Source organism: Castor canadensis, chromosome 9, assembly GCF_047511655.1.
Source record: "Castor canadensis chromosome 9, mCasCan1.hap1v2, whole genome shotgun sequence".
In the NCBI taxonomy this organism is placed as follows: domain Eukaryota; kingdom Metazoa; phylum Chordata; class Mammalia; order Rodentia; family Castoridae; genus Castor; species Castor canadensis.
Window position 1 is genome coordinate 20,253,920 of NC_133394.1, and position 17,182 is coordinate 20,271,101.

The 17,182-nt window shown below is 36.9% G+C and overlaps 1 protein-coding gene across 14 annotated transcripts in view; it reads left to right on the plus strand.

The window, feature by feature from the left end:
• Positions 1–17,182, plus strand: part of Arfip1 (ARF interacting protein 1) — a 97,626-nt gene that overhangs the window by 52,302 nt on the left and 28,142 nt on the right. For 9 of the 14 annotated variants that reach the window (XM_020185826.2, XM_020185830.2, XM_020185838.2 and 6 more), the window contains 4 exons: positions 4,456–4,564; positions 8,622–8,717; positions 10,911–11,023; positions 14,270–14,491. In XM_020185826.2, coding sequence (XP_020041415.1) covers positions 4,456–4,564; positions 8,622–8,717; positions 10,911–11,023; positions 14,270–14,491 — 540 coding nt within the window. The remainder of the gene's footprint in view (positions 1–4,455; positions 4,565–8,621; positions 8,718–10,910; positions 11,024–14,269; positions 14,492–17,182) is intronic. The other 5 variants (XM_074041304.1, XM_074041305.1, XM_074041306.1 and 2 more) reach the window with 3 other exon arrangements.

A 17,182-nucleotide genomic window follows, 5' to 3' on the forward strand; every position in this document is an offset into this window, starting at 1 on the left:
GTGTAGTTGTTCTGTTTTGAGTCAGTAGATATCAGAGGTTAATTAATATGGTTGTTTTCAGATACAAGCATGCCCTAGTTTAATTAAGGTGGCACTGTCAAGTGTAAAACTAAGGGCAGGAATCCTTATAATTCCATGTTTCTGGTATGATAAAGAGATACAGTAAGGACTTTGGTGTATTCTACTGTTGCGATTATTCAAAAAATAAAAAACACTCATTCTAAATTATATGAAAACACATATAATGCCTGGAGTTTTTTGTTTGTTTCATTTTTGAGGCACTAGCTATTAAGTCCAGGGCCTCAAGCATGCTAGGCAAGCACCCTATCACTTGAGCCACACCCCCAGGTCGTCTTATTTTGTTTTTGAGGTAGGGTCTTGGTAACTTTGCCTGGAATGGCCTCGAACTTGACCTCTTCCTGCCTCTGCCTCCCAAATTACTGGGATTGGACCACTATGCCCAGTCTTAAGTATAAGAAAACAATCTTTTATTGCTTCAACTTCAGATCTCCAAAAGAATTCTGTTTATAAGAGAAGGATGCTAATATTTCAAGTGCCAGGTGTTACCCTATATACTTTTTGTGTGTTGTCTGTGAAGTAAGAATTATCCCTTAGCCATCCTCATTTAGCAGTAAAGAAACTCCGTGATACAGAGAACTTGCCTGGGATTGTGTAGCCATCACGTGATGGAGCCAGATTCCATCTCAGGTTATCTGACCTGACTTCAGAGCAAGCACTGCAACCATTACATCAAGTGGTTGCTGCCTATTATTTTTTGAAATAATGGACACATTTCGAGTCAGAGCCAGTGCTCATGTGTTCAGTGATATCCAAAGTGCCATACAGTCTCGTTGGCCTTCTGAAACTCTGCTTGAGCCTCTCAGTCCAGAACGCATGTTGGAATGCAGTTGAAGAGGAAGTTAGGGTCCCTTGAACCTACCACAGTATGAATATCTCATACACTGACATTGATAAATGTTTTGGTTTCAACTACTCTTAGTAACAAATCACTTGACACACTCCTTACTACCAGAGAAGACATGAGTGTAGTGAAATCCCAAGGGTGAGGAGTGTCGGGTTAAGGCGCCATTTCCAGACACAATCCTCTCCATTTAATTTATTCCCACTAGCAAATTACTCAGTAACTGGACAGATACTTGTCTAGCTGGAAGAGGGAAATCAAGCTATGAAGTTGGAGATTTAAGATTGAATAAATAGAACAGAAATTCCCAAACTAAGCAAAGATGCTTTAAAACTAATGCATGTGATTATTTATGACAAAGTAAATTTCAGAGTTGCTATACTGCCTACAAACGTTAGACAATAGGAGGTCAGTATATAGGTGTTTATTTTACATTCTTAGGGCCTGGAGGAAAACCTGAAAATAATTTTCAATTTAATTGAACCAAATTAGTTCTTTTTGTAGCACTACTGGGATTTGAACTCAGGGCTTCCCACTTGATAAGCAGGTTCTCTACCAGTTGAGCCACTCTACCAGCCCTTTTTGTGTGTGTTTATGGGGTCTTATGAACTGTTTGCCCAGGCTGGCTTCAAACCTTGGTCCTCCCAATATCTGTCTCCTGAGTAGCTAGGATTTACAGGTGCCCAGTTCCAATTAGCTTTTTAATATTGTAGTTACTGAAGTGCTTTAGTAAAAATGTGTAAGAAAAGGGCTGGTAGAGCAACAAGGTCCTGAGTTCAGTCCCCAGTACTGCCCCCTAAATATATATATACAAATGTAAATATATAGATATATGCATATGAGTAGTTTTAAGCCATATTAAAGCTGAAGGGTATCCTAAAAGGATTATTTTAAATCCTGTATAATTTGAAATCATGTATTCCTTTACATGTTTACAGTTAGAATATGGAATTTAATGTAAACATTCAGCACATTCAGGACCTGGTACCCAGTCTTCATATGGTGAAGATTTGGGGCTCCTCCAAAAGTGATCTCAAAGTACAGAAAAGCTTTCCATACATGCACGGTCTTTATAAGGCTATTCATCCTCAGGAAGTGGTTTACTTCTCTGCTCAAACTAGATACCTATTTTCATTTACAGCATGCGCTTTCTCCCAGAAGCGTACCGATAATAAACCTCATCATTTTTATTGCAGTCCTGCCACTTTGTGCAACAAGAGCCATGTTGATAGTAGTGAAAAGTTTCAGGAAGCACATTGGGGACTGCTAGTCCATAGATCAAGAAAAACATCATGGGTACATTTAAGGGCTGGAAGAACATTAGAAGGCAAACTTCTTCAGCAAACATTCCAAAATATTGTATGTTAAACCCATATCATAAACACAGATGTCACTAAACCTGTGCTGTTTTGACTTCTCTGCAGATAGAAACAGTTGTTTAAAAACAGTTCTGTCTTTGACCAGTGGCTTAAATAACACCTTCATATCCTGGTTTATGTTTTTGGAAATTAATTTCTGTATAGGCCTTTATGTCAGTTACATATATAAGTCAGTTGTATGTATTATCCTAACTACGCTACTTTATTATTATATTTAATATTTTGCTATACCCTGAATTTTCATTAAGGTTTGTCTTTAATTACTGTTAATTATTCCTAAGCGTCATCTTTCCTCTCCATTCCCTCGGCTCCTTCTCTGGCCCTAGGCTGTCCTTACTGAGATCTGGTAGCATCTTACTGATTTTGCTTTTAGTGTCTAGCTCTTTTTCAGCTCTTCTTACATGTCTCCCAAATCAATCAAGCAAGCCAGCTATTCAAGACTTAAAACTTCCTAATCCAGTCATGGCCACATTTCCTGCCCTAGTATTTTATATGGTTTCCTCCTAATTCCTTTGCCCCCTTCTGTCAACATAGATAGCTGCATTGGCCATGGGACCTGGTTGCTGACCTCCCTGCTGTGCCAATGACATGATAATGACTGCCCAGGACCTCCCTGCATTCTCCCCAACAAGTGTTTTTATTAGTTTGTGAATGCAGCTACCTTCTCTTCATTCCATCTCCCCAGCCTTCTATATCCTCCACCTCAATAATGCAGCTCAGAATCCATCCCTTCCTTTGAGACTTGTGTTCCACAAAATATTGAGAAGAATATTTTAACTGCATCATAAATTGTTACATTCTTTCTTGATGTCTTGTCTTCAGCTACTGATTAAGATATGTATGTCCCATCCTAGTAAACATGTCTCCACTCCGCCTTTGGAGAAATATGCTGGCCCCTGCTGCAGGCTCCATTCTTTAGCATTACATTGAAAGAGGTGTGATGGCTTAGTAAAAATATATGACACTAGTTGTTTATCTTTATTATCTAAAATCTGATACCTTGAGCTACAATCAAGATAGTGCACAAATGTAGCTTAACTATTAGCTGCATTTATTTATAGTTATGGTCCTAAAATTCTTGTGAAAATGTGATAAAGGTAAATAGAAAAGTGGTTTTATTTTAAATTTAACATCTTACTTTGTGTCAGTGCATTTCTTTGAAACTCCAATTATGTAGATAGGCCAGTTCTTAGTCTACGGTAAGCCCTGAGATTTCATTTACGAGGTCCTATATAAGAATATACTTAACTTGATTTATGCCATTTAAAGCTTTTAAAAGTGTGAGATTCAATGTTGAATAGTATTTTTATTACGACTAAGGTTCAGTTATAAGTTAATTTATATTTAGAGCTGACTATTATCAGGATTTAATATATAATAAAAGGAAATTTCCTTTACCTCATCCTGATTGAAGCTAAAGGAACCCAGTTTACTTAGGTTACCTTGAAACTGAAGATAAATTGACATTGCAAGTCAATAGTTGGTTTATACTGCCCACTGGCTAGGTTCATTATGATTGTATTAGGCAGTCAGTCAGCTTCTAAATGTTAGACATGACAATTTATTGATCTTAGTTCTGCTCCTTAAATGATTTTTCTGATGTAGATTAACATTTTAAAATTGAATTTTAGTATCTATCTGCTGCTTAGTTGAAAATAATGAAAGTATGTTTGACATATACTTTACCACTTTACCACTTAGTAGCAAATCTTGCTAGACTCATAGAATACCATGACAGGCTGGACACAGTGACTCCAGTCTTTAATCCCTGCTACTCAGAGATCAGAAGGATCATGCTTCAAGGTCAGCCTGAGCAAAAAAAGTTAGTGAGACCCCATCTCAACCAATAAACTGAGCATAGTGGTACATGCCTGTCATCCCAGCTACATGAGAAGTATAAATAGGAGGATCACTGTGCAGGGAAACCCCATGAGACCCTACTGGAAAAATAACTAAAGCAGAAAGGGCTGGGGGCATGGCTCAAGTAGTAGAGCACTTGCCCAAGTTCAAACCCTACTACCACCGGGGGTCGGGGGGAACAGTAAAAGAGAAAAATAGTATGAGATGATATTAAAAGGACACAATTATTCTGAACTACTTTGTGATGTGGGAGTTTTTACAAAGTTTTTTTTCTTTTATTCAAATGTTACTAAGGATTTGAAGCATTCATTACCATCTGGACTTGGTCTCTCAGAAACTCAAATCACATCTCATGGCTTTGACAGTACCAGAGAGGGGGTTATTGAAGCGGGAACATACCAAGGTAAGCGCCCACACATTTTAAATACGGCTGGGGTGGAGAGGGGAGAGTTCCTTAGATGCTGCCTTTGTGAAGAAAGCACAAAAGTCCAGCTCTTTCATCAGCGATAACACACTGATCATAATCCTTGTCCTTTGCAATTAAGTAATTTAGGAACTCTTTAATAATTGTCTTTCCATAAATAGATCAGTGTGTGTACTTTCACTGATTATCACTTGGGGATGAACCCAGGGCCTCTCCCCCACTGAGTCATACCCCAAATCCCTCAGATTATTATTTAAGAATTATTTTTTAAATACTGAAATCAAAACTCAAAAATTATATCAAAATATGAATTTAGATTGCTTGAGCTTGCGACCACAAATATCTATAAGTATTGATTTATATAAATACGTGTTTTCTATTTCAAAACCGGTAGGAAGATGAGCTTTTATTTTTCCTGCTCTACATGGCATATGGCAGGTCTCCAAGGTTCAGTGATTGGCTAGGAGGACTCACAGGACTGTCACATTCATGGCTTTGCTTTATCACAATTGAGGAGACCAGGCACCATCAGTAAAGGCAAAAGCTGTGGGAAACAAAGTTTGTGGGAAGCATAAGCTTCCCAGGGTCTTCTCCCAAGGCCTTCACACGGACATTTCCTACTACCCTCAGCAGTGAGTTGTGATGACATACATGAAATGTTGCTAATGGGAATCTCCTTTACAGACTCAGTGCCCGCTTAGGTGGGCACCCTCTGTCCAGCAGTGTCAAGACTGCAGATATCCGAAGGAGTGTGTGCAGGCACTCAGCGTGAGCCATGTTGTTTGTATGAGCAGTCTAGACCCAGCGAGCCCGTCCTTCTGGGAATGGAGACATCCTTCCAAAGCCGAGGCTCCCAGGCGCCAGTAAAGGGCCAGTCTCGTAAGCAGTTAGATAGGCAGTTAGGTCTGCTGTGTTAACTCTTTTTTGCACACATCCTGTGTATATGAATGTATTTATATATGTATGTTTTAATAGAAAGGAAAAACTTACCCCCCTTAAATGGTCTTGCCTAAATTATTTCAAGCGTTCTTTCATTTGAGTGAAAGAAAAACCATGTAAACATTTGGATGTGGAAAAATAGATCATTTTCTAAACAGAGCTATTGTCAACATAGTTCATAGTTAGAGTTGCTGCTCAGTGAAATATCAATGTTAGTACTACCCTGTAATTCACAAAATGGAAAGTCTCCATGCCTTTGCAGTACTTAGCCCTCCTGCAGATAACAGCCATCTATATTTTTATTATATTATTGGGTAATTCTTAATTCAAGAACAATTTAGGTTTTGAAATACACTCTTTTTTGTATTGGTCCTGGAAACAGGCCTCTTGTGTAATCCAGGATCACGTGCTCTAGGCGGTGGTGAGTGGACTATTCAGTGACTTTTTTTTTCCTTTTCATTCTTATGTTTAGAGAAACAGATATAAAAAGGAAGCAAGCATGTCAGTGTCTTAGCAGTGTGCATCTAAGACCTCTGGACACTCTATGTAAAACTCTCGAAAACAAAACAGAACTTGATCTTTAAAAAATGCAATCTATACTTCATTCCCAAGTGTTGTGGCATTCTTATATAGGGGATAACTGAATTTGAAAGGTTGACTGACTACCTAACGTTATGATTGCTTGAAGGGTTAAGGCTTACTTTGCATAATTTGACACCATTTTTGGGTCAATCATCAGTTTCAGATTTTATTTATTTGTTTATTTATTTTGCAGTCTTTAGGGATCAGACACAGGGCCTTGTACATAAACCAACCCCAGTTTCAAAATTTAAATGTCAACATAGAATGAAACACTAATTTATTATTCAGATATTGTAAGTATTTTAAGTGAAGTTATTTAGCTTAATATTTGATTCGATCTCTGCCCTGAGTACTGAGATTACAGGTATGCACCACCATGCCTGACTATATGATTCTCAATTTTCAAGTGATATTGTAGTGGGTATTCATGAATACTCTTAAAGGGTTAATTTAAGTAAACCAGTTTAAAGGTTAGAATCCTGAAGACACAGAGAAGTTCAGTTACCTTGAAGGTGAGGCAAAAGAGCTGACAGTCCAGTTTCTGTTTCTGTGTGGAACCTAGGCCTCGTTTGTTATGTGTGACACATGTCTCATGCTCCACTGTGGCAGTGTTTCTGAAGCAAGATGAATGAACTGTCACAAGAACAACAGACATGGAGCTACTGTCTTGGACAGTAGAGATATCTTTGTTTTAAATGATGATTGGACTGGTTAACCTATTAAAATGCCTTCCAACTCAGCAACTGCCTTACTTTAGAGAAGTGTTTTATGTATTGCTTTCATAGGAGACAGTATGGTGTGGATTCATGAAACCTGAGTCTCATAAGAACCTTTTAACCTCTCTCGACCTCATTTTCATACAGTTTAACGTGAGAGTGCAGACGAGTTGATTACCATCACCCTGCCTCGTTTTAAATTTTATAGTCCAACAGGTTTAAAGAGACAAGTATCTCTTATTTTGAAAGGTAGTAACAGTCTATTTAGGTCTACGTTGCTTGAATTTTAATGTGAGAGCCAGGCTAAATTTAGATTTTCATCCTAGTGGAACTGGTGGCCTTTAGCAGAACTTAGTATATCTGGGAAATGTAGAATTATTCCCAATTACAAGTAAAGAAGGTGGGTGTTGTTTCATTCCTATTAGAATATTTAATTTTGTATTTTCCATAAAACTGGGAAAGATTATAATTGAAATAAAAGTACATTGTGGACATTAAAATATTCTGAGCTCAATGTTAAAGGACTTCTACATTTTTCTCAACATCTTCCCTTTTCCTTGGTTTATACAAGACATTAGCAACAATCATAGGTAGCCAGTATTTCTTACTCTGCAGATGACTAAAGGCTCAGAGATTCTAAGTAAACTGCTAGGGTGTTCTTGATACTATGTGGTAAACAGAGCCAGAATTTCAAACCCAGAATTAGAATGTAAAGCTCAGTTGTGTTTCACTCAAAAATTGCATTCTTTTCTCTAGTCCAACTTGGTGGTGTTTGAGAATCATCTGAGTGGCTTTATAAAACAACAGGTACCTGTTGCACTGGTTGGTGATCAGGAGATCTTAGGACGTGCCTCAAGGATATTTTCAAGCTCAAGGAGTGACTCTTAGGATCAGTCAGAAAATGCATCAACACTTATGAAACCTTCAGTCCATACAGGTCACCTGAGGATCTTATAACAGTGCACATCTGGCTCAGGAGGGTGGGCAGGGCCTGAGAGTATGTGTTTCTATCAGTCTTAAAGGTGACTGTGTGCCTGCATCCCCACTGGGAATAGCAGTGTTCTGCACTATGTGATGTTTGATTTATGATTTGAAATTTTGGGCTACAGTTCTTGTGAAGGACATAATTTATTCACATTTCTCTAGGTAGTATAAAAGCACACTTTCATATCCCTCATGTGCTTTAGGATTTTGACTTGAGTTTTCTCCATGTTTAAGAGTAGCATGCTATGGAATATTTACTTAAGCTTTGATCATTCAACTATGGGTCTTTGACCATACTCTGTTAATTGTTTTGGAAACAGCAGAGTGCAGGTAGCGTTGTTTAGATGTGATCTTGCCAAGACCTTTCGTGGAGCTAGATGGCTTTGTTTGGTTTTTATGAAAAGTTTATAGAGGAACTCAGTCTGGTAGCATCCACTTATTATTAGTCCTTTACAGCAAGAAGTCAAGCATATATCTTAAAAGAAATGTATAGCATGTTGGGGAGGAAAGGATTTTCAGTTAAATGTCTGCCCTTAGAGGGGAGGTGGCAGGGAAAGGGGATAGGAGGGTGAATAGGGTGCAAAAACATGTGTGCACATGTATGTAAATGCAAAAATGATACCTGTTATAACTATTCCATGAATGGGAGAGGAGGGGTAAAGGGGAGCAGTGGAGGGGTGAATTAAGTATGATATGGTTGATACATTGTAAGAACCTTTGTAAATGCCACAATGCTCCCCCACCCAACATAACAATAAAGGGGAAAAAAAAGCAAAAATAAAATAAATATGAAAAAATATGTCTGCCCTTTCCAGGTTCCCCAGCACCACCTTTGCCGTCTGTTCTATCTCCTAGCAGGGTTGCAGCTAGTCAACTGGCTCAACAAGGAAGTGATTTAATTGTTGCTGCAGGTATTCAGTACACCGATTGGATAAAGCCCTTCTTGCTCCTGTGAAGCTAACTAACTCAGTTTCATAATCACTTGCTTTGTATTCTTAGGTGTGTGTGTCTTTCTGGCTTTTGGTGGCTGTTGCTTTTTTCTTAACAATGAGGAAAGTAATTTTTCTAGCCATAGCCTATCTTTCTGCCTTTCCAAAGTGATTAGGCCACAACTCACACCTCAAATTTAATCTTTTTTAAGGTTAAAAAAAATGTTAGAACGTGGTTTGTTTAAATCATCCTATCTTTCCTCTGGGTGACGTAGGTTTGCTTATTTGATCCTAACCTCTCAGCTTTGCAGCTCTGTGGTTTTCAGCTAAGCCAAAAAGAAAACTTCAACAATTGCATTGTTTATTACTGGGAATGGGTCAAGTGGAAACCTTGCTAGCCTTGACTTACAAATAGTTTGCAGATCGCAGCAAAATGCTATGTAATTTACCAACTAGACCCAGTGAAAAACACTTGGGGAAAATGTGTCTTTGCACTTTAATGTTGCTGAACGATAAAAACAGAAAAAATGATCTGACATGGTGGTGTCCACTATAATCCCAGCACTTGGGAGGCTGAGGCAAGAGGATTGCAAGTTCCAGGCCAGCCTGAGCTACAGAGTGAGACCTGTCCCAGAAAATACAAACGATCCCCACATTTCTTTTTGTATGGAATGTTGGCGTTTATATTTTATTTCTATGAGAGTTGTGTAAAATTTTTAACGTTTTTGATTTTATATACCATTTTCAATCTCAGTTGTTAGTAAAGCTGTGTTAAAGTCTAGTCTCACTTTAAGAGTATGTCAGAAAAGAAATTTTTGCTCTGATTTTTTCAAATCATGTTTTATAGTTTCTTTTCTCTGTATTTCATTATTTTTAATTTATTAGAAAGTTTCCATCCCAAATCGTTGGTATGATAAACATTTATGAAACATTTTTCTGCTATGGAAAATATTTTACTAGAAATATTTTATTATAAACTCTAGAGTTTCTAATAGATAGTCACCTTACATACTTTCTATAGAAACTTTAACGTTATGTAAGAAAAATGAACTGGACATGGTTGTGCTCTCACCATGTATAGTTTCTAGTAATTCTGAGAAACTCTATAGAGTTTCTAGTAGTAGACATGCTTTTATGCCATAAAATCTTAATTGTTGGAACATATACCTAACTTCTTAAAACTTTTTTGGGGGGTGGGGGAGACTCTTGAGAAAAAGGTACTATTTAGGTCTTACTTCATCCCATTAGCCCAGCTTGTTATACTGGTAGTAAGGTGTTTTAAATTAAATTTGCCTTTTATATATAGTATAATGTTTAAATCAGGCCAAACATATCTATCTCCTCAAAGGTTTACCATTTTTTATGGTGAAAACATATTCTCTCTCTTTCTCTCTCTCTCTCTCTCTCTCTCTCTCTCTCTCTCTCTCTCTCTCTCTCTCTCTCTCCAGTACTGAAGTTTGAACTTAGGACTTTGAACTAGCTACCATTTAGCCACACCTTCAGCCCTTTTCCCTCTGGTTACTTTACTTATAGGGTCTCACTTTTTGCCCAGGCTGGTTGGACTGAGATCCTTCGATTTATGCTCCCTGAAGTAGCTGGGATGACAGGTGCACGCCACCATACCCAGTCATTGGTTGAGACGTAATCTTGTGAACTTTTTGCCCAGGCAGGCCTATAACTGTGATACTCCCCATCTCTGCCTCCCAGATAGCTAGAATTACTGGGCATGAGCCATGGGCAGCCAGCTGAAAACATTTTTTAAAGACAATTTGAAACATTTTTTTCAAATTGTACAAAATTATAGCAACATTCTATTGTTGTTCTGTTGTGCATAGTACATAGAAAGGATACCACTCCAGAGATTTTTACTGAAAAAACAGGCTACAAGATTAGTTGTGAAATTTTTATTTTTGTTGAAGTCAACATCAGCAGAATTTATTTTTTTAAAGAAGACAAATCACATGACATTTGTGTATAATGGATAAAAATGTTTCTTAAGTCATTAGGAAATTATCTTCCATGATTCCAAGAAGTTCTAGTCTTTCACTTTGTGGAAACCTTTCTTATTTTTCTAAATACATAAGTAGTTTAATTTGAACACCAAAGGGGCTTTGTTTTCTTTCTCCTCTGGTCTTTATCTGGACTGTCTTTTTGTCTTTTGTTATGATCATGCAGGTGGCCAGAGAACACAGACAAAAAGTGGACCAGTTATTCTAGCAGATGAAATTAAAAATCCTGCAATGGAAAAGTTAGAACTTGTTAGAAAATGGAGTCTAAATACATATAAGGTTTGCAAATTTTTTTTTACTCTTTTTAGCGTAAATGGTGCTTAAGAATTTTCATTTATATGCTATTCACATTGTTATATTACACTTATGTGGATATGTAGGAGAGAATAATGCTATCTAAATGTGGAAATACAGTGAGAAAATGAAATATTTTGTTATTGATCTTCATATATAATTTAAAAATTGGTACAGAAATGTAAAAACCTACCTAAATGCTTAACTGACAGTGTATATACTTGAAAATATACTGCCTTAAAATACATTTAATTGTAGAAACGGCTATAGCTATATTTGCCCCCTTTTCTTGGTACTTTACTTATTTTTAATTTTAAGAGATAGGGTCTCACTTTGTTACCCAGACTGGTCTCCGCCTCCTGCTCTCAAAAGATCTTCCTGTCTCAGCCTGAGTAGCTAGTATTACAGGCACACAACACTGCCCTATAGTCACTAAAGGTCGAAAGGCGTGTTAGTTCTCCAAAGTCTGAAATTCTCAGATCTTCCTGTAATAACCAAGTAGTGACTGTACAGATAGCACCAGATCACAAATAAATTCAATTTTAATAATTTAACATTACTTTCATTGCTTCATGGAAATTGTAGTTAATTTCCTTATGATTTCTGTAAAAACAAGCAAATTATTTAATCTACGGTATATTTGATGTAGTACAGACAGCCCAAGCCCCAAATCCACTTCATACTTGTGCATCTTCATAGAGATGAGGCAGTAGAATTCATGGAGTAGTTAAGTAGCTGAAAGTGCCACGAGCTCAGGCTACAGCATGAGGCACAACTCTGTACTTGGGATTGGCTGTTTTGTCTTAGTGCCTGGCAAATGAAGAACTGTCTACGTTTTTACACAGTAGTTCTCTTACATGTCTTTGTAAGAGTAAAACAGAGTGAATTACTTGGCTATTCCAAACCAGGTCACGAGAGAAAAAGAAAGTTCTGACTTACAAGCTCTGCAGGGCTTGTAGCCTGTTTGTTGGAGCTGACAACACCTCTCAACCAAAGGAAGCCCAGAGTATAATGACCTCAGTGGGTCTACATGACTTTCTTGGCTTTTTTACCTTTTTGGTAGCTATGTTATGCATTCGTTGTCATGGGATAATGCTTCAAATACTTGTTTTGATTTGGTTGATTTAGGACTGTGCCTGTTATTCTCACCGTTCTTGAATAACTTTATTCTGGTCGTGACTTTGACCCTCCCTCCTTCATGAGTTCTACCTTTAATTTCTTCTCTCTAGCAAATACTTTTGGGCTTTTCTTCAAAGAAAATGTTTAGTATTTCATTTTATTTTGTTGTTAATTTTGCCCGAAGACCAGTCCTGTGATTAAAGCTGAATATACAGTAGGAGGAATTTTAAGTTTGGGCCTTGTACTCATATTTATTCTCATCTGCAAAAATAGTTGTGAATAACGAATTCTGTTTTATCTTTTTGTTTGTCTGGTTTTGGTTTTTCCTAGTCTACAAGAGCACTTTTTGCATTTTTTTTTTGAGATGGAGTCTTGTAAGGTTGCCCAGCTTGAAATCTTTTTTTAGAGATAATCATCTCAGTTTCAGCATTCAGAGTTCTTTGACAACTTTCTTCAACAAAGCATTTTTAAAAATACTTTTTTAAAAGTGTTTAAGATTTTTCCATTAGCAACCACACTCTTATTAAATTAATCTTTGTTGACTTTAAGCCAGTATATTTTAAACTCTCATGTCTGTTTTTCTTGTCATATTGTCTCATTCATTTATTGGTTGAACTATTTCCCCCATTCATTTTCTTTTTATTCTCCCTTCCCTATGTGTCATCTTAATCACCATTTTTAAATGGCATTCATTGCTGTGGATTTATTCTTTTACTTGTACTTAAATGCCTTTATTTTTTTGGCATTAGGAAAAATCTCTTGGTGCTCCTTAAATACTTGGAGTACATAGTGACTATCTTATAAATTCATGAGCCACTACGATGATGACTAATGGCATTTTGTACACTGTGTATTATTTTCTTTCAACCATTCTTCCTCAAGTTAGAGATTTCTATAGGTCAGTGGTTTACTTTAGCTTCCTTCTACTCCTTTAATTTAGCTTCATTTGTTGGTTGCCTTCAAAATGAATTCTTAATTTATATAGACAACTTTTACCAAGCTGATAAGTGGTCTCCATTTAAAGGACTTTGAGGAAAGGTAGAGAACTTAGATTCTTAACTCTCTTCTATTTTAAACTTGCTCTAAACACACACTAGTCTTTAATTTTGCATTTTAATTTCAGTATGCATTGTACTAGGAATCAATTTAAATAAAAACCCGGTCTTCTGGTATTATGTGAGAAAATTCCTCTAAGACCCTGATAGAGGGAGACCCTGATGAGGGGCAAAATGCCTGGCCACCTCCTATCTTCTCACCAGAACTTTCTTTTCAAAGCTGGGCAACCTGAAGTGCTCTCATTTCCAGATTATTTCCAGCGCCCAGCACGAGAAATTCTTAACTATATAGAAAAATGATAGTACAAGCAAAGTAAGGGAAAAACCTCTAAGGGATTAAAGGAAGAGGGAATTAATTCACCTTTTACTTTATTCATTATCTTAATTTTTACAACAAAAATTAATCCTGAGACCAAACATTTGAAAGACAATAAAGAGAAAATTTAAGTTTCTATGGCAGAATAGCGGAACATACTTTATACTAAATTGTTATGCTGTCTGGACAAAAGTAAAAGAATTCAAGAACCTGTAATCAGTGTCTGTCTGTCTGTCTCTCACTGTCTCTCTCTCTCTCACTTCCCTCTCCCTCTTCTTTCCTCTTTTCTTCCCTCATTCCTCCTTCACATACACATGAAGTATGTAAGGGAAAGCTAGAAGAGACAAAAGCATTTGAAACCCATTCTTTATCACTCTTGTACTAACACTCTTAATTTTACACTTCACACAATGCCAGGTATCTCTCAATAATTTATCCAAGTGCAGTAAACCTGAAGTATGATTATGTGAGAGAATTGATCTGTTAGAATATAAACTAGCTAGATAAATCTTAAAACTTCCTCTGATTGCTGTAGTTATTAGAAATGCCTGGTAAATTTATTTTCTGACTCCTGATGAACATCCAAAGGGGCTGACCATTTCCAATTTGTTAGGCTAAGTCTTTTGAAGTTAAAAATAAACTGTGTATGTGATGTGCTCTAGCATTTGTATTTGAGATTGCTGTATTACTTTGTTCTTTTTTTTCCCCCTTGCTAAACAAAGTACATCTTTCTACTTTTAGTGTACTCGACAAATTATCTCTGAGAAACTAGGCCGTGGCTCAAGAACTGTGGACCTTGAACTTGAAGCTCAGATTGATATATTAAGAGATAATAAGAAAAAATATGAAAATATTCTAAGACTGGCTCAGACATTGTCAACCCAGCTTTTCCAGATGGTGCATACCCAGAAGCAACTTGGAGATGCATTTGCTGACCTGAGTTTGAAGTCCCTAGAACTCCATGTAAGATTATGTTTAAACAAACTATTGGGGAGGATGGTAATAGAAGTATTCTAAAAGGTAATTCCTTACATTTGTGACTTGCTGAACTCTTAATAAAATTGGAAACTTCGGGTTGTTTGGGTGCTGGGGATTGAACCACACTTCATCACTGAGCCACATGTCCACACTGTGTCATTGGAATTTTGAGGTATTCTTTTTAAGATATTTCATATAATCTTTAAGAAGAAGAACCAACTAACTTCTGTCAATGTATGATCCATTTTTACCCTAGGGTAGATGTCAGTTGGAGGTTTTAGAAAAAAAAAACTTGGTTCGTAGAGAAGGTTACCCAGCCTGCCAAAGCCTAGAAAGAATCATACCTCTGTGATTGCTTGGTGTGGATAAAAAGTAAATTAGTCTCTTAATGAAAATCTTACCCAGGCTCCAAATGTGTTGAACAGAGTATAAGTTACTTAAAATAGATCTGTGATATACTTTTACTGAAATCATTAATATGAATTATGAAGTTTAGGACTGGGAATGTAGCTCATTGTAGAGTGTGTGCTTAGCACATGCAAGGCCCTGGGTTAGATCGCTAGCACTGCAAAAATAAAAGAAATTATGGACTTTAGGATGCAATTATTCAACATTTATCTCTATAAGTATTCAGCAAAACATTCTGAAGAATTTCTTTTGCTATCTTGTGACCCTATTTGTGTCTAGATGTTTTTGTTTGTTTCTGAGCCAAAAGGCACAGATATTCTTTGCCTACAGACTTTTAACTTGAAGAATTAGGTACTTTAGAGCATTAAATGACTTTGAACAAAGAAAATTTGCTATAGATAGTGCTTCATATCATAGTAATGAAAATATTGAAATTCAGTTTTAATTGAGCATTAAACAGACAAAAAGAAGGGCTCACCTCGTATTTGGGATGCTGAGTATCAAAACAGCTGCAATTATTAAGTGTCCACAATGTAAATGCATCACACGTTAAGTACCCCTTACTCAAAATGTGTGGGGCCAGAAGTAGTTCATATTTAGAGTGTTTTGGGTTTTGGAATATTTGCATGGACTTTATTGGTTGAACATCCTAATATGAAATGTAAAATGCTCCAAATCCAAAACTTTCTGCTCATCCTACAATCAGGTGATTTTGAAGAGGCACTGCATGCAGGGAAGACAAAGCTGTTTGCAATCTGTGTGCTCCACAGATGTGGTCCAGGGCTTTTAAATATGTCTTATTAATACATATGCACATACCATAGTGTTCATCATGTAAGTGTGCAGTTCAGAAAACAGGCATTCAACTGAAGATAATTCTTACCCCTCTAAGAGATTTTTTGAGGGACTGCAATGTAGCTCAGTTGTAGAGTACTTGCTGGGTTCAATATCCAACCCCACAAAAAGAGATTTTTAAACTGATTAGTATATCACAAAGTGGTGCATTGGTTACCACTGTAATTCTAGAACATTTTTATCACCCAAAAAGAAGACCCCCACATCCACTGTCTTCTCCCTACAGCTCCTGGCAAATGCTAATCTACTTTGTCTCCGGATTTGCAGACTATGGACTTTTGATATAAATGGAACCATTCAGTCTGTGCCTTTTGTGTTCAGGATAATGATTAGGTTTCCTTTGGATGTAGCGGAATTGCTGGGTCATGTGATAGGGTTTTTTTGTTCGTTTGTTTTGAGGAATACTGTTGTGCATAGCCAACAGCATGTAAGAGCTCCTCTTTCTCCCTATCCTCACCAGCATTTTTTTCTTTTGTCTTATAACCAGTTTAACTGGGGTGAAATTATAACTCACTGTGGTTTTGATTTGCATTCCCCTTGCATTTTGATTAGTGATGGTGAATATTTTTTCATGTACTTGTTGGACATTCATTTGTTCTCTTTTGAGAAGTTCCCATTCAGATCTTTTGCTTATTGTTTAATCAGATTCTTTTTTTTTTTTTTGGTGGTGGTGGTACTAGGATTTAAATTCATTGCCCCACAGTTGCTGGGCAGAACTCTACCTTCAATTATTTGTTTTGTTGAGTTCTTTATATATTCTGGATATTAATCCCTTGTCAGATGAATAGTTTGCAAATACAGGACTTCCTCCCATTCTGTAGCTTGTCTCATTGTTTATTGCTTCCTTTGCTGTGCATAAACTTCTTAATTTGATATAATCCCACTTAGTCTTGCTTTTGCTGCCAAAAAAGTTCTCCAAAAAATGTTGAGGTCTTATCCAAACAACAATTGCCTATACTGGTGTCTTGAAGTGTTTTCCCCATATTTCCTTCAAGTAGTTTTGTAGTTTCTGGTTCTACATTTAGGTCTTTGGTACCTAAATGAGTGGATTTTTGTAGATGATGAGCAATAAGGATCTAGTTTAATTCTTCTGCATGTGGATATAGTTGTCCCTATACCATTTATTGAAGAGAACGTCGTTTTTTCCAGTGTATGTTGCTGATGCCTTTGTTAAAGATCAGTCTGCTGTAGATGGCACGAATTTATTTCTGCTTCTCTATTTTGTTCGATCGTTCTGTGCATTGGTTTTTATGCTGGTATGATACTGCTTTAGCAACTAAATTTTTAGTTATGGGAGTTGTGTTGACCCTCCATTTTCAGTGGCAGGTTGGAACTACAGCCCTATTCGTGATGGGTACACACTGATTATTCTGTTTATTTGTAATTGCTAAGGCAGTTTATGATAATGATTAT